Source organism: Vanessa tameamea, chromosome 12, assembly GCF_037043105.1.
Source record: "Vanessa tameamea isolate UH-Manoa-2023 chromosome 12, ilVanTame1 primary haplotype, whole genome shotgun sequence".
Taxonomy (NCBI): Eukaryota; Metazoa; Arthropoda; class Insecta; order Lepidoptera; family Nymphalidae; genus Vanessa; species Vanessa tameamea.
Window position 1 is genome coordinate 6,490,556 of NC_087320.1, and position 26,296 is coordinate 6,516,851.

A 26,296-nucleotide genomic window follows, 5' to 3' on the forward strand; every position below is an offset into this window, starting at 1 on the left:
AATAGTCGATTTTTATTACCGTGCAGCCCATAAAGTTTAAAAATTATTTAAATGCTACGATACTTAAAATTGATCATAGTGAAATCTATATTAAAAGGAGATGGGTTACAGTTTGGGTCGAAGGAAAATAACAATTTTGTGAAAATATGTATTTGACCTTTACAGAGTAAAAAACAATATTCCTGGAAATATTGACCGTACGTCTGTGCACAGGCATCAATCGGAAACCACTGGATTTTAATAAATCTGTCGAGTTATGCTGTTTGCGTCTACCCTACGTATGTACCCCACGTATTCGTAGGTACTTTTATACAGAGAATTTATAAAAGAGTTCTCAGGGGATAGTCAAATCTGAATCTCCATATAACGTCACTTGGATTTTTTCGTTTCTGAAAATAAATCATACTTTGAAAGCGGTGATTTTTATATTGACTGAATTCTTGATTTTATCATTTCTAACATGCAAGTGACAGGTCACTAGCTCTTTATAAAACTTCGGCAAAGGGATTCAACACTTAATTGAATGAGAATTTAAGGGAATTGTTAGTTAACGAGCGAAGTTTGCGCCGCAATGAATGTAATTAATTGAGAACTTTTTTTAACTTTGTCACAGTTTGTGATAGTAGTGGAATTTCTAGATTTATATTCAAGCCATATTCATTGTTTTTAGTCTATAATACACACCTAACATTGAAATGTTTATCAGAAGAATGTTTTTTAATCAAAATTCTTGCAAGTGAAAACTTTAAATATATCATTTTATATTTTTAGCTGAGACTAACTAGTGGATAAACTACTTGAATCTAACCTAAAGTCTATGAAGTCTAAAAGGAAAATGTACGCCAAGGCACCTTTCAAGCGAATCCTGTACTATAATATATATATATGTTATAGCTGTATGAAAACTAAACTTTGCACGCAAGATTTGTTGATCAATAAATAGCTTTCAAAATAGATCGTGATAGCATATATCTTTACTATATGTCTCAGTAACCAAAGTAATTCAAAAATAATTTATGAATAGTTCTGTTTATTTCATTATCCTTTCTTAAGAAAATAAGTTAATGAATCTTCATTTAAGGAATCTCATTGGTAAAGACTGTATTTTTATTAGTTTAAATAAGGTTTGTATTTAATAAATGTAATTTAAAATATTAAATAGACTTAATTTATTAAAACTCATCACTTCTATTTAGCTGCTTAAAACAAATTGGAGATCGCATTAAGAGGAGAGTGAAGACGTTGCCCTCTTGAAGCGGGTGACATGAGTTGATAAGATAATTAAGTTATCGTGACTTAAGCCAATGCCTATACTTATAACATTATATAGTCAATTTCACAGAAGTAGTGAATCTAACGTCTTCAAGAACAATGGTCGTCATTAACCGGACAATTTAACTTTTTAATTGCGGTTTAAGAATGTGAAGAGCATAAACGATGCTAAGAGGAGCCATTTATGTATGGAAATGTCCAGTGGAATAATCTTGATAAAATTTATCTAATATCTGATTTGAAATAAAATACGTATGGAATCCTTAAATTTCATCCTTAAATTCATCAATTTCATCCTTAAATTTGCTTTTCATATATAATTTGGTTAAGTTTTATTAGATTTTTTTCGAAGCAAAATGAAGTGTCCAGAACATTTTTCTTGACTATAACGTTACTTTGGCCTTTTGCCAGGATGGGATTTATGTCCCAATCTTCATTTCATTCGATATTTTTTAATTTCCGGGAGGGGGTTCTTTAGTACGTCTCACCGATGTTGAACAGTTCATATTAAACCTATTAAATTTCGTAGCGCATTAAGGGATAACTTTTAAATATTTATTCGACAACTATATACAAAAAACAAAACAAGTAAACCAGTGCTAAAGTCGAGCCAGAGTTTTGTAGCTCCCTTATTTATTCGCATTCACTTTGAGATTACCATACGTAGCGCACTATTTCCTGGATCAAAGTGATCCAAGCAAATAAACAAAGTGAAATTCAATTCAAACATAAATATTTGTGAATTTGTTTATCAAGGCTAACCGATAGAATCAAAATAAGTTATATTATGTACATAACGGAACAGCCTGTAAATGTTCCTTTGCTGGATTAAGACTTCCTTTCCTCTTTTGAAGATGTTTTTTTTTTAGTATATTAAAACATGGCCAACATTACAGAATAATGTAAAACAATCCCGCTTTCGAAAGCACGAGATGAATTATAAACATAATTTAATATAATAATAAATTTAAGACAATGACAAATGAAAAATTAAAGGTGCTTGACTAGGTCAGAGAGCTCACCCCGGGAACCCCCTCTAGGTGTTGGAGGCCCGCATAGGCGGGCCGACCGTCAGGGCATCACGGTAGCACGTGTAAGCGATCCCGTGGCGCCCGCCGAAAGACGGAGAGGGTATAGTTGGTTTTTAGTGGGTATTCCGGTGTACCTGGGCACACTCGGCGTCCAGGGCACTGGCGAGTACAACCCCCCCCCCCAACTTAACATCAAATCAAATCAAATCAAAATATACTTTATTCAAGTAGGCTTTTACAAGCACTTTTGAATCGTCATTTTGCGTTACGCGCTTCCCCCATCACGTGGGGGAAGCGCGTAACGCGTTTTCCAGCGAGAAAAAAAAACAAAAAAGGTCAGAGTCAGAGAGCTCGCGGTTATCGCTTAAAATTCACGTGTACCACTCGGTTATCTCGGCAAGTTTTTGCAAGCTCGTCTGGGTAGGTAACCACTCATCATATAATCTACGGCTAAGTAGTAATACTTAATATTGTTGTTTTCCGGTTAGAAGGGCGAATGAGCCTGTGTAACCAACTACACCAACGTATGCCGAGGTTATGTAAGAAATTATTAAAATTTCATGCGACGCCTGAAACGACGCTTGGGTAGTGGTGACCACAGGTTAGGACTTCAGGTGGTCCGTCCACCCGATGCCATAAAAAAAACTCATATGCTTAGGTATTATTATTATTTCAGTTGTGATTCTATTCTAGCTAAATCATAAATCTTATTTGAACATATACAATGTAAATATGACAATGGAATGAGCTGGTTAGGCTCGTATCAGTGTGTGGCACTCGTGAGATAACTGAATGCTTCGTCTTTGTATACAAATGTAAAATAATTAAGCGACGAAGTGTCTTGAATGAACGTAACTCCCCGGTATTAAGGGTTTATACGTTAATACGTACATACATAACGATGTATAGCGATTCGATTATGACATTGCCATCTCAGTAATAATATAAAAATATTACTTTACGATAGTTACGCCTAAATTCGCGTATACATTCATTATGTTCGTATGTTCTTTGAGCGCATAAAATTAAATGAATATTTAATTTGGACGCATTTCCATCTCGTTCTTTCCTTAAGCATTTTTCAGAATTTTTTCGTACAAATTTCAAGAAAAAATAAATTATGCGAAACTTTGTTGGACACTTTGTCGAATGAGTGCAAAATCGACTGACAATACGAATCCGAATTCATAAAAACTTATAAATGGAATTACACGTCGCCAAACGGAAAACGGTTTTCGTATAAAGTAACCACAAAGTAAACACCATTCAATTTTATTAGGAAGAACGAGCTGCCTTTGAAAATCCCCGGGAGACTATCCCGTAAATCTCTATTTGTCGCAACTAAAACAGGTCACGGCAGAAGGCTATTACGTTCCCTAAATGCTGCCGAACTCCCTGTAGAGCGCTCTAATCCACTTCGAACGGGCTGGTGTCAAACGCAGGGCCGGGTTGTTTGTATTGTTTATTGTCGCGACGCCGCACGCCAAAGACGCCGTCTCCGTCACGAGAACATGTTTCAATTGATAGACCCGAACGACACCCACTGTAAACTATTATATTCCTGTGCAAACGATACTCATCCGTACTTTATATCTCCGTTAACATAAATCACGGAACAAGATACGATGATGTCGTTGACATTTTGACTTACAAGGACAAATAAATATCGATGTGCTAAGCGTTAGACTGTTATGTTGGACGTTCATACTTTTTCATTATTCTTATTAACGACTGTCTATGAATTAAAATAAAAAATATAACTTATTAAAGTATATACTTATTAAAGTAGGTTCTTACGAGCACTTTCGAATTGTTATTTAACAAGGTTAAGGAGAACAACTGGTAAGAAATTCATTACTTCATCTTTCATCAATCTTTTTATTTTAATCGTCATCAATATCATGAGTATTATGCGTGAAAATCAACGAATACTAAATATTAACATTTTTTTATTATTTATACAATCTTGTACTATAATAATATCTCGTATTATAATATGTTTTATTTATTAAGATACATGCTTTGTTGTTTACTCACAAATTGAATATTCTATTAAATTTTGATAGTAAAACGTTTTAATGAACCTCGTGAATTATTAGTATGTAACATAAAATTACAAAATGTTACATAATATACGGTTTAGTATTGATTAAGCAACTTACCGAGTCGAACATTCATCGTACAGCTCAGATCAGTGTTTGTTGTACGTGAATAAAAGTACAGAAGAGCTCCAATGAAACAAAACACTTAAAACAATATACCGTCAGAGCGGCAATCATTTCTGTTTTATCTCAGTTTGCTCATGCTGCGCCGCGGAAACTGGTGTAATAAAAAACTACCATATGTACAGAGACATGTAAGTATACGCAACACGTCATATGCGTGATATTCTGTGGTAGGGTAGGGTTTGTGTGATGTGCCACGATAGTTAAAAACATTTTAGAACTTTGTCCCTTTGAGTTATAAGACTTATAGTAGATGTCTTTATAGACATTCATCGAATTATTGTTTTGATAAAGTCTTACTCGGAAGTTGGTTTTTGCAAATAATGTAAGTTATACGATATAATAGATGTTCTTGTTAGCCGACTTTAAATCAGAATGTTCTATTTTTGATATTTTTACAGAAATGTTAAAATAAAATAAAAACCTGTCTCGATATTAAGTACATTAAATGTGTACGATATTTTTCATTTTTATTATAAATAAGTAAATACCAGTTCAAATTAAGATTAATACTAAATGAATTGCTTCTAGGCCAGAAGAAAACTTTAAATGAAAGAAATCATTGTTCTAACAATAGTTGTAAAATGAAGAGCGAGTATTTGGCTTGCAAAAGTGCACCCGAGATTGCTTCGTAACAAAAAGTTCGTTTTATTGTTTCAGATCTAACAAAGAAGAGGAATTGCAATGATATGACAATAACAAACTTTTCTCTATTATATTCTAAGGAAATAAGTTAACTATGTACGATGCAATCGAGACAATAATAATCTAAGTTAAGAAGTATTTTAAATCGACAAGCGAAAGATACTGGAATTAGAATATCAAATGGCTGTTGACATAATGACTACGGAAGCGAGGAGGCGACCGAGGGTTGCCATGGAAACGGGAGGACTACCGCTGGTATATACGTTTGCTCTTCTCACTATAGTTGCAGGTAAGTGTTGGATTATCGCTTAGGTGTAATCTATAGACATACGTTACTTTAAAAAAGTATATGCAATAGAATATAAATTTGGTGTTTGTGTATTATAAATATTTTTTTATGAGAAGACATTGTTAATAGCTCCTCTGATTTTAAGTAGCCAACGTCGCCCATAGATACTTGAACTGAAATTACCTTGATTTAAGGGAATCACTTCTCATATCACAAAAGCAGCAACCGTAGAGTCTAAGATCTCTCTATATTGGACGTGTTTACATTGGCTTACACACCCTTTAAACTTGAGCACACCAAAAATTATGGCGGTAGATTAGCTAAGAAAGGATTGCTACCCACCCGGCCAGGTCAGAGCTCTACAATGTTCTGTATAATATACCGAAAAACGAATGATCGTATAATATGCACATTTGTATATAAATAATATATTTTTATCTCTATTAATATTACTGATAAAACATAACTTTTGATCATTTAAGTATTGAGTATTTAATTCATTTTGATAGAATAAAATCTAGCAGATTTTTATATTTGGCGCTCTAGCAATTTTTCGATTATACATAACAAGAGATTTTTTATTTTTTAGAAATAATACAGTATGAATATTTTAAAAAGAGAATTACGAAAGGTTTTATTTATGAATGAAATATGTGTACCTTGTGACTAAAACTAGTTGGTATTTGGAATTGTAAAATACAGAATTGAAACTGACGGTTCTATTTTAACTATTAATAAAATATGCTTCGCTTAAAAATCCTTTAGCATTGATGTTAAAACGGAATTCCTTTTTTATTTTATTTTTTATTTCAACGTCGATTTACTCGTATCGCTTCTTTTTAAATAATTCATATATAAAAATAGACCGGAGACTGTGAATTTCACTGTGCTTAATTAGTGTTTATAATACATCTCGTACTCGGCGTCGGAGGAAAATATCGTGATGAAATCTGTTTCACGCTATCTGTAATCTCGCAATAGAGAAATGAAAATCTTCTTCTCGACAGCACTCAATTTTATATGCACATAAAAAAACATAAACAACCTATGAAATTTTAAATCCAAGAAAAATACAAGGGCTTATTAATCAGGAGGCTTATATTAATAATCAACGGAATTACATTTGGCTGATGAATTGTTATCATGTGTTACCATTCGTCTAAATTGTATTGAAACGAGAATTCCCACAAGTGTACGGAGTTTAGAACATTCACAAATAATTTAGAGCGACGTCAGAGTGTGTTATTTAAATAAATACTTTATTTATATAAGTAATTTTCCAGTGATTAGAAGACGTGAATCTTAACGAATGACTCCGAGTTAAATCCCGGGAAAGCAACACTAAAATTTGTTGTTTTTAATTTATTTTTATAATTCATCTCGTGCTCGGCGGCGAAGGAAAACATCTTAAGGAAACCGGTGGATAAAAAATTGCCAGGTGTATCCACTATTGCGCATTAAGGCAGCGTGGTGAAGCGGGCAGTGAACCTCCTTTTTTTTAAAAAGTAGAGGCGAAGTTGTAGCGCGATTCTGAGAAGATTTTAGTATATAAAATAAATCTATAGACGTGATAAACTTGAATTTTGTGTTATAAAATATCTATAAATATATCTATAAATATAATAAATCTTTTATTCTTGAATAATTTGAGGTTAGTTGAGTTCAATGTTTGAATAATCACGGCAATAATGTTCCTATACATACTGATATAATTTGTATAACGTGCTATTTATTTTTCAATTTCATTAAACAATTACATTATGTATATAGATGATACGAAATAAATAAAATTACCTCTTTTTGCGGTAATTATTTTTTATATTTAGTTATTGTTTCTAAAGTGATACTAATGAGATGAATGAGAAAATAATAAGTTTATTTGTTTTTTTAATGGTTCAATGTGCTAATAATAATTATTTACTATCAAAAGAAGCATTGTAGAGCAATCGTTCAAACAATTAATACAATATCTGGTCGATCACTAATAATATGTGTTACGTATTACGTAATCGTATACTTTTGTATATTGTACAGCACGTAGAGTAAAACGTAAAGTTAAGCAGCAGGCTGTAAATCTTGCACGGCTGGGCTTAGGCTCATCTTTTGGCGGTTTGAGGACACATATGAAGCCGACATTTACGTCATATTTATTTTGAATCAATTAGTACTACCATATAGAGAGCAATAATTGTGTATTTGTGAGGGAGTAATTGTAAGCATGTGTGGCGTTTCCATGAACGGTTTACCGAAAAAATGACTAGAAATTGAAGAGAGAGATAGAGATTGATACTGCGATCAACATTAAATGTAGTATAATAATAATAAATGCTAGCATATTATAATACAACGGAAAATAACATCTATTCCATATTTTTAAAATAATTTAAGGTTTATTTAAAACGCATATTAAATTATATATATTTGCTTGATGTTAACAATTATTATGTAAATAAATGAATTTATATATTTGCTATAGTTATTTTTTACATATATAATAATAAAACATTATCAATATACAAATTGTTTGAGAAAAAAATACATATTTCTTATAAATAATAGTCAGATATTTGCAAGTAAAGTGTTAGGTTTTGTAAAGATTCATTTTTTCGTGTTTCGTTACGGCTTTTGTCACTGAAATGACATTATAAACTAGAAAAACATATACTTAGTTATTTTCATCTATCGCAGTTACTTAATGAAGGAGTCTAAGTTACTGAATGAAGGAATGATGAAGTTTAACTTATCTGGGCCTGAGGCTGAGTAGTCGGTGTATTGTCTGCTCACCATCCTGTGAATTCAAATACTATGTTTAGTTATAATTAAATATCATTAATGTTTATCTTTCACATAAGTTACTCGTATCGTTTTCATAATTGCGATTCATTAAATCCATGCCTATGTTAAGTTTAGTCTTATCGAAATATGTCGAAAGTTTCTCGACATTTTTCGGACATGATAACGAAATGAAAGTTGAACATTAATTGTTTATAATATTATGACTAGTCTGCAAGTATTGAGTATAACTAACAGATGCAGAAGCATTAAAGCTGCCCGTTTTAAAGAACTAAGAAATTGTTGAAACTTCTTGGGTATGACTCCTGTTATAAATATACTATAGGAACTATTTTTACTTTCTGCAGAAGACAGTGCCGCGTTAATTTGTCTTATTATTATTATTTTAAATCAAGCGAATAATACTCTTTTAATTCAAAATAAATTTAAATATAATATAAAATAACTATAACCTGTACTCACGTATTTTTTACTTGGACCAGAGATAAAAAACAATGCAATCTTAAAATAAATAGTAATAAATCCCATTACACTGAGCGATTATATATAAAAAAATAAATCAAGAATTTTATTCTTATGTTAATCGACTTGAACATTGTATTTATAATAGTGGAAATTATCCTAAAATAATAATAAATATTATTATTAAACACACATTATAAAACACTACACTATAACAAACGCCTGATGAATGTAAAAATTTAGTGGAACTAGAAGCACTTTAGTTTACTAGTAAATATTTACGCTTCGCAGGCAGAGGCTTTGAAGTACTAACTCAGTGTAACTAAACGTGTTTCTTACTAATAGTCCGCCCGATGAAAAGCTTAATATCCCGTCCGGTACGTCTTTACGCCTCTTTGAAAACATTAATTTTCTCTTCCTAACGCTGAATAAATTAATGCGGGTGTTTGCAAATCAAGTTCCAGACACTGCTTTGCGTGAATATTCGGTGTCTGCTTTATTAAACATTTATGATATTTTTGCTATTATTAAGTAACAGCGTGCCTGTAAAAGTAACATTATATGTATACGAACTTATAACATTATAAAAAGTCGATAAATATGACATCATATCGGTTACATTTAATTACAATAAAAAAAAACATACAGTAAAATACAATGCATGCTAAAGTGGTTTATCATTAAAAGTGTCTTCATACTGACAAACTCGGGTGTAGTAATATCAAGTTTACCTCTATGAGGGTATTAGCGGTGAAGATATATAAGATTATATTACTGTTGAAAGGAAAAAATATATTAGATCTTGGTAATATTTTAATATAGGAATTTCTGTTTATTCATTACATATACGCAAAACATTTAATACGTTCTCGCAGTGCTCAAATAAAACTAAACCTGTTTACATGATCGGGCAAATTGTTGCACTTTAATGACCGTCTACACGAACAGACCGCTGCAGTTTAAAGCAATACCGCAGATTCTCCCACGTAGACGGCACGCTTGACGTCAGGAACCCGCACAGACGTTGCCTTAGCGGATTCCAAGTTTAATTGAAAACACTTTATACAAACCTTTTCTTTTAATTGTTTAAGGCTTCCGTCTCTGCACCGTGCCCCTTGAATTCCACATTGTTTCATTATAGCGATGAAATTGAAACGGCTATAGTACGCAAATAATTCCGTCTGTAATTGATAGACACATTAAAAACTCCACCGAATTAAGGCTAATCATTGGATAAATTGTATGGAAATTTGTAAATGAATGCATTGCGGATTTAATGCAATTCTATCAGAATGTAATTATAGGCGTCGATGGGCGTGAAATACTGAATAATTGGAATACGTAATCGGATACAGTGCCAACCAAATACGAAATGCGTACAATGATATATTTTGATTAAAACTTGTTCGAGCTTATGCTTCGAATAGGTGTGATATTAGATACGAAATACGCGCATATTAAAAGTGAGTATTACTGTGTGTGTTATATACTAAATTTTATTTTAAATTTGTATTAAGTAAGTAAGTTAAGTAAATACGTAAGTTTTTTTACATTGGTTATTATTTTAAATCAATTTTGTGGGAATTTTAAAGAGCGACCTTTAGGACGAATTCGGTCATGTTCGAATACGAATTTTCACCAGCGTCCTTTCTGATCATTTTATTTCGGTTGCTTTGAAATAAATTCCTAGTTTTTATACATTTTCGGAAAGCTAAGTAAACGATTATATTTTTAAAATAATCTGCAGAACAAGTTTCATAACGATTTTTTTGTTTTTCAGGCGTTTTTGAGGGAAAACTATAAAAAATATATTGAAATATAATCTTTTTCCGTCTAGCATTTTTAAATTTGGAGGGATAATTATTGTTTAAATATTGAAAAATATCCAGTGTTTAATCTATTTTATAAATCAGAAGAAATTAATTAATTGATACTTTTTTTTAATAAATTTTTGAAGTTGCATTTTTGACTTATTTTGAAAAATCTAAAAAACGCGATAGCTCAAGAATGGTTTACTTTTGCATATGGGGGTTAAAATTATCGCAAATAGTCACCCCTATTACCTCCTAACGGGAATACGTCGAATTACCAAAACCCTGTATATTACTTGATCATATTGCTTAGAACTTACATACTTGAATGCTCGGTTTCGTATAAGAATGAAAATAATACGTGCCAGTAATATGAAAATTGTAATAAAATTCTTTTATATTTTGTATACTAAGTTTATATTAAAATGCGTCGTACGTTTCTTCGTAAATGTATATTGTATATATACAACATTAGCTTTTTTGGCTCAAGTTTTTATAAGTACATTTAAGTTCCACTCCACGTTATAAAAGTTGTAATAAAGTGCAACACGAAAATCCTTTTTTTTCTTCATAATTTTTATTTTATTTTATAATTCGTTTTTATCAAACAATATAATAAATTTTGCAACAATTTTATTATACGTTATCAACGACTGTCATTGGTTTGTTATATCACTACTAATACTAATTTAATAGTGATATTCATAATATAATCTCAGTTTGTTAGTTTTATTTATTTTATTTCAATAGGAATCATAATTTCTATTCGTGTTAGTAAATAATTATTTAGCATTAGTAAGCGTCATATCGGCAAGAGAGTCACGAGTTAGGTTAGTTGCTCGTAACGCAACTCTTACCTTGTTCGGAATGATGTTCAATTATATTTTATTCTGTCTGTCTGTCCGCTAGTTGTCATCTTTACGGCATTGTTCTAATTATATATTTTTATTTCATTTAAATTACACATTAAAATATATATATTGAATATATACATTTTTTAATTGTCGAGTTTTATATGTTATAAATTCCAAAATATGTAAATTTTAAATTATCACCAAGATGTGACTATTGCAATTTTAGAAAAACGTAACGTTTCAAGGTTATGCTTATATTATTGTGTTTTTCATGACAAACCATGAAATTAATTTAAAAATATATTTTAATCCTTAATTCGTGACTTTATAAGCTTTATGTAGCTCTTGGTCGTAGATCAAGATAAACGGGGTCGTGGCTCGTTAAACTTAGCGGCCAGCCATTGCCTTGAGTTATTAATTTCTAGTCGGGAATAAAAAGTTTGTTCGACGGTGTGAAATGTTATGATATCCCGTTTGCTCTATGCTATAGAATTTTATTTATTACTTGATTTTTTTTTCTAAATTGAATTTATTATTTACTTAACAGCTTCAAAATAAGATTAAAATTTTAATTTGACTTCTAAAATGGCGTAGATATTGTTTGTGAAGATGCGAAGCGAAGAAGATCTTTGACTATGCAGATAACAATAAAAAAACTATGTATTTTTACGAGTTTCCCGGAATATTTGTTTATTTATTTTATTTTAGCAAAAACTACTTTTATCATTCTATATGACGTACGGAAAGACTTCGTTTTCTGAAAAAATGTTTGGGACAGAGAGAGTATACCATCAAATTGTCGAGTTTAATTAAAATACATCCTGTGGTTTCCACAGATGCACGCACCAACAGAAACCATATTTGACTAACAATTAATATTATTAAATTTATGGGTTGTATTATGGTTTTATTGTTCTATCAGAGTCGTGATATTATATATATGTATATAAACTATAACCTAAATATTTACAAAGTTGTATTGCATTTTGAGAACAAAACTCAAATCATTCTCAAAACAAATAAAATATATTATAATATTTAATATATATCATGGAAGTATTAAGTGTTATTAATTTATATAAATTACAAAATATTATAAATAACACATATACGTAAAGTAATATTTTTATTATTTTATATAAAAGTTTTAAAAACGGCTTCAGCATCAGTGTACAGATAAAACAGGCTTCGGACTGGGTTATTAATTTTCATTTGCTACACTTGGTCTAACGCGTGCAGCGGCTCGCATAAAGCCCGTCTTTACCGAAACTACGAAAATTAAGCTGTTTTGTTCCATTATCTTCATATGCCGACATTCGGAATGTTGCCTTGTAATTAATGTATTTTAGCCTTCTATGTATTATATTAATATATATTTAATATTTTAAAAACAAACATATTACAACAGCTAGTAAGGTGATGACATTTATGTAAATACTATTTTAAATTAAATTATAATGATCATAGGAAAACGATTAGGTTTTCAATTGTTATCTTACAATAGTTAATAATAGTTTTTAATAGTGCTGTGGCATAATATCGATATTACAAATATGTTTTTTGTTTTGTTCAAATAAATTACGATAACGATGATTACAGGTATACCTAGAACTGTTTATACCGCTAGTACTAGTTATGCCGAGTACTTAGTTTTACTCGGTTTTGTTTACGACAAACTGAGTAATCTTACTTGGTACAGGTTTACGCAGGTTTGAGGCGCGAAAAAATGGTTAAGGCGTAAAAACACTGTAGCCTGAAACATATATAGTAAAAAAACATTTGAAATACAAGTTTTTGTCCGTTGTCTTTGCTGTTGAACGTTAAGAAGTTCCTTCGTCTGGAACCAATCCTGGGAGTAGGATTAAGTAAGCAGCCAGTAAAGTATATTATCATCACCTCACCACGGCATCGAAATTAAATTCACATGTATAATTTAAACTCTGTAAGATAAGAGGAAATGGTCCGAATTTAGATTGCAAGATGGCCTAAACAAATTAAAGTAAGTAATAGCCAGTAAATGTCCCACTGCTGGGCTAAGACCTCCCATCCTCATTAGGAACACGTATGGAGCTTATTGCACTACGCTGCTTCATTGAGTGTTGGTGGATACACAGGTGGTAGAATTTCATTGAGGTTAGTCACGTGCTGGTTCCTCACCATGTTTTCCATCACCACAGAGCATGAGATGAAATATATACCTACACAAATTAAGCACATAAAAATTCAGTAGTGCTTGCCTGGGTTTGAAACAGCAATCACTGGTTAAGATTCACGCGTTCTAACCACTGAACCATCTCAGCTTAAAATTAACTGACAAATACAAATATTGCAAATTGAGTAATAGCTGGAAAAAAAATATCTCCTAAAATTCGGAATTGTTAAAAGATTTAGTTGACAGCATCATACGTTTTTATTTAAATTAAAAATAAATACCACTTAATCGTGCGCCTAAGCATTATCTCTTGGCTCGTGACATCCTAACCCTTTGACGTGGACACTACCGACTCGAAACAGAGAACATGGTGCAAACATGCGTCAAATGCGTAAACAGGCGAGAAAAGCAAACGTTCGCTCGTTCACAACGCGAACTTGGAATCCGTAACCGTGACGACGACATACTCATTAATTTCAGATACAATATCTAACTGTCTTAACTTGTATTTAAAATAATTAGTCGAAACAAATGGACTTTAAAATCTACCCAAAATAAAAACAATAAATTATTCCAAGTATACCGTAGTAACAAACGAGTATTCAGTACAACTCTGGTTCCCAGAACATTTATGTCGATAATATATAGAGCAGTAACATCGTTACTATTGCCTTTTAAAAAAAAATAGTCTACGATAACATAAATCTATATTTAATGGATAATAATCGGTCACTATTATAAATTTAATATTAATTGTTTCTTATCTTACTTAATGGGAATGGCAGAGCGCACAAACATTTCTTTATTTTTGTGCGTTTATTTTTTAAGTTTGATTATTTTAAACAGTATTTAAATTCTGGGCAATAATGTAAATATACAACTAAATACGTTACTTAATTCTCACAATTAAATGCGACGACAATCCGACCGGAGACGATTTAGTAGAAAATCATGGAACCAAATCGTCCAATAGAATCATTTTTTTTTCGATTGGTTGATAATAAAGTCAAAGATTGGTAGTGAAAAAAATTACACAATGTACAAATTACGCTATCTCTTTTCTTGTAGTATAATTGTACTTACTCGTTACACTGCAATACACTTAGGTTTTATCTGGTTCTTCGCGGTTAAATGCACCGTTAACGACAACTTCTCAAGTTAACGATTCAGCATGAAACCAGTTTAAAAAGTAAAGAACAATTGTGTATTTCTCAATGTTTCAAATCGAGAATTTAATAAAACTATATTGTTATGTTAGGATGGTGGTCCGCGTGTCTTAACACTGCTAAAAATATTTCGGAAAAACAGCATAAAATAAAATTAATCGTGAGTCGATTCATTCCAAAATATACTCTGTTTGTGTGTGTGTGTGTTTGTTTATGGCTTGACTAAATCTCTCACCAATGTACGTATTTTCCCCTTTTATATATTTTACATAAACGTTCAAGTAATAGTGAGTTGTTTAGATTGTATTTTACTAATATTACTAAAATTACATTGAATTAATCTTAAAAGTACAATAAAAATCACGAATGATTTAATTTCAATAACAATTCGAGATCAGTACAATTCTACATAATTCAGTAGTACTCGCTCAGATTTCAATTTAAGACTCACCTGTTCTACATTATTTATCTCAATTAAATAAACTTAAATTTATAAATTATAACAAAATCCAGAAAATAAAAAAGGTAAACGCAATCCTTTTGAATATTTTACTTATTTCATTTTAATATAATGATTTAAAGGTTTAATGTATGCTTTTGTTTTTAAATAAAATTGGATATTTAATTTTTTTATCAAGGCCCATATACATTATTTCATATCAGCCTGTGATCCGTGAACACATTAATTGCCATTGAGTTGACTTAATTTTAATTTTCAGCTCATTTTACACTCGGGAAACGGTAAACTGAAACTAAATTGAATTAATTATACGAACCATTTTTTTAAATATTTACAGAACAGACAGAGAATACATATTGTAATATTTAGATAATTGTGAAATACACAGAGATAGATATATAAATGAACGAGAGATGGTTCTTCCTGGTTGGTCATGGGTCCAGCCGGGTACGGGCCTTAACGGCCAGCCGATTCACTATGTTTCCGTGGAGTGGATCGCATTTGTGAGTGAATAGATCTATAAATAATATACACAAATAACACTAAATAAATCTCTCAAACTTTCTCAATCAATTATATTTTCAAGCATTTTTTAAAAGTCTTTTTGTAAAGCAGAATAGCAGCTAAGCCGCTTGATGGTAAATGGACACCTTCCTATTCCATTGTACGAATGGGCTCTATGATAATAGCACCCTTTGGACTCATAAAGGGTAATAACGATCCAAGTACTTCAAAGGTTTTTTACCTACAAATTCTGCAAGATCAACATTCCCCTAGAATTTTTAGTAGGAATCTTTGTATATACCCTATATCTTAAAAGGTGCCTTTCCAAAAATAAATTTCCTTTGTCCTTTAAAAGTACAAGAAGCTACATTATACATAGAAAATATCAATATCATATAAGTAGAAGATAGTAAAAATATTTTTTTTATTATAAAGACATCCGTAGATGAGTTTTGAAAATATGAAATCGGAATTCGAATCCGTTGTATATCAGAAATGTATATAAGAATACCATCGGATTTCTCTTTATCCTATATAATATACTCTCAAAATATATTTTAGAGAATACCCAATTTTCTAGCGATTAAAATATATACAGCGATTTAATTATATTCTATTCCGTTAACTAAGTACCAATAAGGCGAATATTTTATTGTTACATTTATTATGTTGTTCTCATGTAAGTGAATCTGTCTTTTTGAGAATAAACTCTTAAACCTGAAATATATATTTCTATATATAAATAATGCCTGTTAAATATATTCGACAATAATTAACTATATTTAACGCACAACGAAGCGGCCGGAATAGTTAGTTCGTATTAAATATCAATTCATTAATCTACGTATAATTAACATCATAAAAAATGCTATACAGCCTTACATTTGTTCGTAGCAATTGATAATAATTAGTACGCCATAGTCATATCTTTTACTATTATGACAATGATATCTTGAATATGATACTTTTGATTTTAAGACTGTTTCTTTTGTGCATGTGTCCGTAATGAGTAGATTTAATATTAGTACAAAGTAATATGCAATCTTTTTATACCAACGTCTTAAATAAATGTTTTATTGAAAGTGATGTGGCTCTATACAGTGTGTTATAATCACAAGGTGGGGATCAGTGGTCAGTAAAGGGATTAATAGATGCGGGCAGGATCATGATGCCGAATTTGCCGCATTCAATCTCTCATTCATTTCATGCGAACAGCTCCAATTGTAATTAAAATTGATAAAATGCATCGCTTTAATATGTTAATGATTCCATAATTCATTTTAAAATGAAACAACTTGAACACATTTGAATTTTTAATAACTACTACGTTGGTTTTTTAATAACTACTTTTGTGATTCGTCTGAAACAATTGAAATATTATCCATTTAACTAGCGACTTCAATTTATTATACCCTGTTCAAGTTCGCTTGATCTTTTTGACAGACGGGCTAGTGATGAGAAACAGAAAATATAACATATATAACAGTCGATGGAACGATTGAATGCGTAATTCAAATTAGAATTCAATTTTTTTTTTAACTTATTTTTCTAAATAGAGTTATACCAGCTAAAGAGACCCCAACCAAAAGGACTCTCGTAACAATAACTGAACAATGATCTTTAATAAGGATTTTTGTAATCGATATTTGTAGCAGTTACTGCCTGTTATTCGCGTCTCTACCGTCCGACCGATGTAACATTGTACAAGCGTCTAATATTTTCAGTGTTTCTATTTAAATTTTACTTTGAAGCAATAATATATAATAGAAAAAGTCTTAAAATTGTCGGATAACGCTTGAATCGTTAGGAACTTTTGTATTATATGTATTTTTTTAAAATATTTTTACATTTTTTAAAATCATTAAATTAAGAAAATCATTTGTTCATCGTTCATCATTGCATAGTTATGTCGATCAGAAAAAATTACATCTGTCATAAAGATCAAGCTATCTTGTACAGGGTATAATAAAGATATGCGTAGAGCGCTTGGTAAGAAAATATTAAGTATATTTAGTTTATGGCGTTTGTTTTCTTAATTAGTTTACATATGAAGTATAATATAAATGACAAATAGCTTATTCATTCCATCTAATAAAAATAACCTTGCCTATTTATCTAAACTAATTTATACTAGTAATATAAATGCGAAAGTAACTTTTTATGTAATAGGTAGGCGGACCGGCAAGTGGGCCACCTGGTGGTAAGTGGTCACCACCGCTCATAGACATTGAGGCTGTATGAAATATTAACCATTCCTTACATTACACAAATGAGCCACCAATTTTAGGAGCTAAGATGTTATGTACCTTGTTACTGTAGTTACGCTGTTAGTTACTTTGTCTGTGTGTTGCTCTTTCACGGACAAACCACTGACGAAATTTAGTATGAAGTAAGCTCGAGCCCTAAGGAAGGCCATAGGCTACATTTTTATGTCTAACACCTGACAATCATTTGCTAAAACACGAACAAAATCGCGGGCGACGACAACTAAACCATATAAATGTGAGATCAGAGATTGATCTGTCGATTAATTAATTATGCGAAATATCTTTGTTTTTTAACAACCAGATGGTAATGAAGTATAGTATAGTAAGCACTGCCTTTTAAGTTTGTTTAATTTTTACAATGACATCACGTTTGAAACATATACTAATGCTACATATAGTTAAAGATGAATATATAGGGGAACAATCGCGAGTCATAAATAACTGTTTGTAAATATGCGATTATTATTTTTTATTTATTTACCAAAATTTGATTTATTTTAAAATAAGTACATTTATACGAAAAAATAAATCATAAATCGCATCGATTTTTATATTATATAAAATAAACTACGGTTAAGAGTTTCGAATAGCAAAAATGTAATTAATTAAAACTATGTAGATAAAACTACAGTCCAAAGTTATATATCATTCTATAATTCATCCAGGCTTAGAATCGAGGCCGGTAAAAAGTATAAAAAGTGAGATCCGAGCTCCGCATTAGCCGAATTGAACGAAAATATTCGGAGTTCCGAAACCCGCACGAAGCCATTAATCGTTTTGATGTCACAGTATGGGACATTTAGTGTGACCCTTTTTAAGCGAACCCGTCCCTAATCACCGAAGGCCGAATGCCGAAAACCAAATCACGGGTGTTCGTACAACGGTTGGTCGATTTCAAATGGCAGATACTAATTGCTATCTGTTCATTGTGAAGAACCTTACGGAAACGAATACGTAATTTACACGATGCGAAAAAAATATCAGTGACAGTTATCTATCAAGATATTTGTTAAAGAAAAATGTTGATTAACACTGTAAATAAAACGATAATAATGAACTGGCAACATACTATTGATACATTATATTATAATATTACATTATAGTATGATTTATTGCTTGACTACTTATTATTAAAAAAATATATATACCTTAGTAAGTCGATGGAAAATTAAATATTGACAAGCAATGTTTTAATTACATAGAAGTAAACCAATGTTTGCGAAAATCTAAATCAGTATGGTAACGTCAGCAATTTTACTTTTGTTTGTGCAAGCCTGACCTGATTAAAACAGATTTGAAAGGCCAATTCAACCTGTATTCCTTTTATTTGAATTTGGCTACGTGGAAAATAAAGCTGATTCATTCATTTGATAATTGTTCTGCGCGAGACGCGGGTACAACAGAAATCTTGCTGTAAAAAGGATCCTTAAATTTTGCATTACGCTACCTTCTAATGGTGAAGATTAATTAAGCCATTTGACTTGGATTCAAGTTTTTTTCTTTATCAAATTTATTGACTCATAAAATAATATTCAATTACATAGCGGACGAAAGACTTAAATAATTTAACTCATAATATTTCACTCATAACAGAAAAAATATTTAATAAAAAAAATAATCCAATAAAAAAATTTATAACAATAGAACAATAGAAATGAACATTGTTAAATTTAATCTGTTATTTATAATCATTCGCTCAATATGAAATTTGCTTCAAGCCTGTGCACCTAAACGGCACTATTATATAATAATTAATGTACCTATAACCTATATTCATAAATTTGATCAGCCAGAACGTTGGAAATAGCGCCAAATAGTCCAAATATTAAAAATTTCTATATAATTCGAATTAGAGTTAAATTATCACCAATTAAATTTACTTCTCCCCTTTCTAAAATAAGAATAACAGATTAATAAAATGAGTAGTCCATAGGATGCGTAGCGTTTCTTTCTCTTCGATTTTTTTTTTTGTTAATTTGTATTCAGAAATGACTGCGTCCAAAAGTCCGTGATTATTGAAACTTAATCAGTAAAGAAAACATAGAATGATGAATGGTTGTTGATATAATTTTAATTTAATGAATCTTTTTTATTTTTGTACTGATTTTATTCAGCAAAAGTAATGTTTATTTATAAGTACTTTTGAAATAACATTTAACATTTGTAATTCTTAAGAGCGAAAGATTGTAGTGTTGTGTTGGTCGCAACTTCGCTCTGCCCCAGTATGAACTGTGGACGGCCAGCTATAGTCAAGTTTATTGCAAGCGCAGCTCTGATATTAAAGTGATAACTTAACGTTTGTATTGCAGGTCAGATGCAAGGGTCAGGCTATAGCGAGGTGGAGCCGGAATTTCTCTCCCCGTTGGAAAATATTACCGTCGCGCAAGGGTGGGACGTTCATTTTACATGCACCGTCAACCATCTAGGTGCATATAAGGTATGTATTTCTAAAAATCATAAAAACAATCCAATTTATTTTAATGTTACTCTTGATCTATCATACAATAACAGTTCTAGAATGTTCTAGAATCTGCGACTTTATGAGAGCCAGTATAATTTTCTATAATTTTCCAAATGAGACATTATTGATATATCGATGAGTATATTTTTGTAGGTGGCCTGGATCAAATCAGACACAAAAACGATTTTAGCAATACACACGCATATGGTAACCCTCAACCCGAGGTTGTCAGTCACACACAATGGCCACAACACTTGGAAGCTGTACATCAGCAACGTGGAACCTAAGGATTCTGGTACTTACATGTGTCAGATAAACACCGACCCAATGAAAAGTCAGGTAATTTTTGTGTAACAATTTTTAGTAGAATAATTATTCCTCATTTGATTAACTATAATAATATTAAAAAATTACAGACAGATCTTTGGTATATCAAAAATTATGGAATTATGTTTGATCGTGCCCTTTAAGTGCATTGTAAAATAAACAACATAATTAAACACTATGATTAATGTTTAAATTCAAAATATTTTTGTATGTAAATGTGTTAAGCCATCTCGACGATAAAATCAATTTTTTCATTAATGATTTTTTTATTAAATCTATAAAGTAAAAAAAAAACTGTCTACTATAATAATTATATTTTGATCAAGCGAATAAATTGTATGTATATATAATTACAGAAGTTTAAATAATGCTAAACATAATAGAAAAGTTTGTTTTTAGCTAACTATAAAAAGAAGAATATCAATACAGCCTTATTTTTCGTAATATTTAAAAGTATTAAATTTTAAAGAGGATTCTTGATTTCAATTTACTAATTTATTACAATTTAACAAATAATTAATTTTAGAGAGAGGAAAAAAGGTACGGAAGTTCTAAAAAATCCTTTGAATAAACGCGAAGTTGAAAAACGCGGGAGACCCACTAGTATCATTAAAAATAGTTTTTTTTGTTTTAATTTCAATGTATTAAATTTCAATATTTGATAAGGCTTAAAATTTTTTGATTTCGTTCCAATTTAGAGAACATATAAAGAATTATTGAAGTTGTTTAAATTTTCTTCACATACTATTCCATATTTAGTGTTCCCTAAATATTAAATGTAGCTTGGATGGACTCTAATGAAAAAAATCCATGTTCAGGCTCGTGTTTGTCTATCCATCTGCTACAGCCTTTTTGCCTTTGTAGTTGACAATAAAAGTTCTAACCAAAGGTACCAAAACGTATACAAATTTAGATTACCCAATCACATACTTGAATTTAACTTTCGATATTTTGCGAGTATTAGGTACTTTATATTTTCAGGTAAATCATACGACGATATGACATATCTATATATTGACAAATAATTAATTATTGTAAATACAAATAACCTTTTCTCGTTTTATTAAAGAAAACATTTAAGAAACCCTTTATCTCGGAAATTATTGAGCCCAACTTTGTGGAATATAGCGCTTTACTTGAAAACCCAAATAAAAGTTTCCAAGTCTTAATATCTTCGGAAAACGGAATGGTTCAGAGTTGCTCACCGAGACCGAATTGCAGTTGCCATATTTTTTAGCAATATTTCATTCCAAATACTTTTTCATTTATTATGTATAAAATAGCAAAGATCGATTTCATATTTGAATATTTTGTCAGATCTGACTGCGTTACAGGGTCAGCTACCATAAAGCTGCATAACCCAAGGTCTTGAATTTAATTGATGGATTGGCCCAAGACAAAGTTATTGGGACTTCTTAATTCTTTCCGGTCGTGCCGGATTTGACGTTTCACCGGATTATGAATGAGAATATTACGCATATAATTATGGACTATAATGTGTCGTCAATGATGTGGAATCCGTAAGAGAGTTCGAAATCGGCCAGTTTTATTCTATAAATAATAAATTCCTTTGAGTTACTGTTAAAATATTTTCAACAACAGCAAAGTTTTAACAAGAATTATACAATTTAAAATATTGTATCAGCACAATAACAACGTCGTGAAAAATGAATATATGTATTTAAGATACGATAATATTATATACTTAATATAAATGTAAGTTATTTTTATAAGCCTTTGTTTTATTGATTTGTTGTTGAGTAATATAACATAGTAGTTGGCATCAGGTGATGTTTGTTGCGAGTGTTTTTAAATTTAATTATTTTGCAGTAGACGTATACGCTTTTAGGAATATGGGTTAGTAATTTTAGAATTTCCCAGGGGTAAGTCGAGCTCACGAGCACTTAGGTAATTACTTATAGCTTGGTCAGCGTTCAGGAGGCAGATGTCATTGTTTATCTTAGCTTCCCAGGCTTATGACTATTGGGAATAGATCATATATTATATAGCATTAATAGGGCTCATTGAGCATATCATGTTATCAGTTAACGTTAGCATGATATCATCAGTATGGGACGGAAGCCCCGTTTTGCTAAATTTAAATTTGGTGAGTAATTTTGCCTTATTAAGAAAACGTTACGTGATTTATTATTTTGCAAAAATAATTTTAAACTTTAAGAAAAGTAACGAATTATATCTTTTCGTTTCTCTAATGTTATACTGAGCAAGCATATACTAGCAAGGCGATCTATTCCAATCTTTATACGTCGGATTTCCATAAAAGAAATACTAGAAAAAAGATATTGCATTTTACTGAGAAGGCTTTTTATTTTAAAAGCAAATGCGTAATCTAATTGAGTAACATCGTGTCCACGCCTATTGGTTCAATTTAATATACCGTTGTTTTAAATATATCATGTTATTTTGCTAATATATTTTTAAATGTAATATTTTAAGTTAATTACCATGATCTTTCTTAATTTGAGATTCGGACCATTTATTTAGGAAATATAAACTTTTCTAAATGATTGCGTGAATTATTAAATCTTGACCAAATTTCGGGCACGGCTTCCAACCCAAAATAAATATGTAATAGTAAAAGAATGTTGTAAAATGTAAAATTATATTCCTTATCAGTCATAATTTGTTGGGATGGCAATCAGACATGACTAGGGATCGATACCAGGTTGGCAGTGTGCTTTCCGAGACACGGATGTAACATTGTCAACTTTATTTCTCCGAGTTATTATGGTGTATTTACTATCAGAAAAAATATATCTTAATAAAATATTTTTAAATTGATTTTTGACAATCAATAAGTTTTATAATGCGTCTATTTTGAAAAAAAAAATATGCCATTATTTTGTATTTCAAATCGGTCCAAATTAGGATATAAACTCGAAATTCGAATCTCTGGATCAGTAACCATGTATTATTTTACAGCGATTTTCATAACTTATAATAAATTAATGCATAGTACTTATATTCATTTTCAGATCATTGAATTTCGAAGTATTGTAGCTAATATTAAAATTTATGCAAACCATTTCAATCGACAGCTTGCTTTTGAGTGCCGAATCTCGATTAAATCGCATTATGAACGTTTCTCGTTGACTTTTAATTATCGCTGAATCAATTTATATTAATTTATAAAATAATAAGGTTTTAACTCTGTAATAAATGTGAATGGTACCGTTTCCACTGTAAAAATAAGTAATTTACGGTATATTGTGATTATTAGGGCTAATTTCACTTAGTGGTAGGGCTTTGTGCAAGCCCGTCTGGGTAGATACAACAAACTCATCAGATAATCTACCGCCAAACAGCAGTATTCAGTATTGTTGTGTTCCGGTTTGAAGAGTGAGTGAGTCAGTGTAGCTACAGGCACAAGGGAAATAACATCTTACCAAGGTGGCGCATTGGTGATATAAGGAATGGTTAATATTTCTTACAGCGCCATTGTCTATGGGCGGTGGTGACTGCTTACCATCATATAATAACGTAAAAAAAAATATTTTATTAATAAAAAAAATATTAATACATATATTTAATAAATATACATTTAATTAAAACAATTAAAACTTTATTATGAAAACTAACTAGCTAGAGTACTTAGTTTCTTGTCGAAACTTCACAATATAATCTACATTCAGAACTGGGGGTAGCTTGACATTCGTAACCTTGTAAATGACGATACAAAAGTTCTCGTGGGAGCCTTCTTTAACAAAGCATATTTAGATTTGATTTAATTTATTGATCAACACGTAATTACTTTGTTTGTTCCTTGTTCACTAGTAAATATTAAAATATAATCTTTTTTAGCCGACTTATCCACAATCTTTAGCTGATGCATTTACAACTGAGTGTTGTATGTTTTTTTTTTCATACGCGTCACTTATGGATAGGAAAATGACATGCGTCAGATGACATTCTGCCACATGACTAATTAGCTATCAGCATGTTAGTATTTTTTTAGATACTTACAAAATGTAATTTTTTTTTAAATGTTTTAATAATTGTAATAAGTTTTACCCCTGACATAATCGATTTCTACGAATTCCAATATAATTTGATAAGTCGTTTATGATTGATTGATACAAACACAAATACTTTCGCCCGCTTATAATTTTAGGGAGATTGCCAGAAGTTTCATTAAGTAATTATGTTAATAAATTAGACAATAAAATTATGAATAACATTTATTTTAAAAACTTTCTTCGAAATTTTGAATTGAAACATGTTCATTTCATACGCATTACATATTTAATAGATTTACTTGAATGTAATTAATTATCGAATTGTCTCGAAATTATGACACGAATCGAAACGTAATCGATGCCGTTCGGTCGTTAATATTATTCTACTAATTATTACCATTTTACTAAGACAGCGATCCAGTTAACGCTCGGTCGAAGTTAGATCGGAATATAATCGGGATCGTATGAAAGCCGATATGAATAAGAAGAAATTACCCCTTAAATACGATTAAGAGTAGGTAAATTTTTGTAAGGAATAGTCGAAGTTGCATCGAAATAGAATCGGGAATTTGTCATAACTGTTATAAGTTAGAAAAATTGCCCTCTGACCTTACTCATTAGATTACACAACGTTGTTATGCCACAATATGTACTGTCTACCAGATTGTTTTTAAATATTTAACGTTTGGATAGAATACGTCAGGAGTGTGTCCGGTTGAGTCGTATGGTGAAATAGCTGAATCAGTTTTCAAAGGCACAGTAGCCGTTTATTTATTATGTTGTAGTGTAAACTCTACTTACGACTACTAACTAACTCTACGAGTCGGTTTTGACTTTTGTAAGACTGCGGAGTTTATAAAGTTCATGCAAACAATCGTACATGTGCGAGGCTCGTTCGGTCGGGTCATCGAATTTGAGAATCGGATCACAAATCTAACATGTGCGACCAACCTTAAATATACAAACACGTTTTTCACAACGGTTTAATCCGTATTAACATTATGCATGCGAAAATGTATTTGTTGGTTTCACGCAGCAACAGATCAAAGTAATCTATCCATCAAAATATTTTTTTAGCCGGAGAGTGAGTGTGGTTACTAAACTTTGACTGTATTAAATATATAAAAAAACGACACTATCAAAAAATAATAATCTTATCGGCGGTTCGTATATGTATTATTGCTTGTTATGCGTTATATTTTTTTTTTTTATTATTTTTATACCATTTCTAGTTTCGGTTGCTTCAAAGCAACTTAACTTTTAAATATATAGTTAGAGGTACAGGTTTGTATTTCACAGATATGTGAGGTGGACACTTATTAGGTTATTTACCTTTGTGGGTGAGGTTGACAGTGCTAGTGACGGGGTGTGGAATGTCGTCAAGGAATGCAAGCGTTCGCAAAGGTTGGAATGTGGCCACGACATCTTCATGCGAAACAAACTTTCCAAATGTTCACTGCTCTTGTAATGTCGTCGTTTGTAGTTCGTGTGGGGCGTGTTTGTTTTACCGAGTAACTAAAAATCGTAGAACTGCCATTATTATTTATATATTCAAATCGAATAGCTTGCTAGTTAATATTTCTTTCTACCGTATATTGTA

The 26,296-nt window shown here is 30.9% G+C and overlaps 1 protein-coding gene across 1 annotated transcript in view; it reads left to right on the plus strand.

Moving 5' to 3' along the window:
* Nucleotides 1-26,296, plus strand: part of LOC113393044 (lachesin-like) — an 85,401-nt gene that overhangs the window by 26,485 nt on the left and 32,620 nt on the right. The window contains exons 2-4 of the mRNA XM_026629738.2: nucleotides 5,189-5,462; nucleotides 20,241-20,368; nucleotides 20,546-20,731. Of these exons, the coding sequence (XP_026485523.2) occupies nucleotides 5,354-5,462; nucleotides 20,241-20,368; nucleotides 20,546-20,731 (423 nt within the window). The 5' untranslated portion in view covers nucleotides 5,189-5,353. The remainder of the gene's footprint in view (nucleotides 1-5,188; nucleotides 5,463-20,240; nucleotides 20,369-20,545; nucleotides 20,732-26,296) is intronic.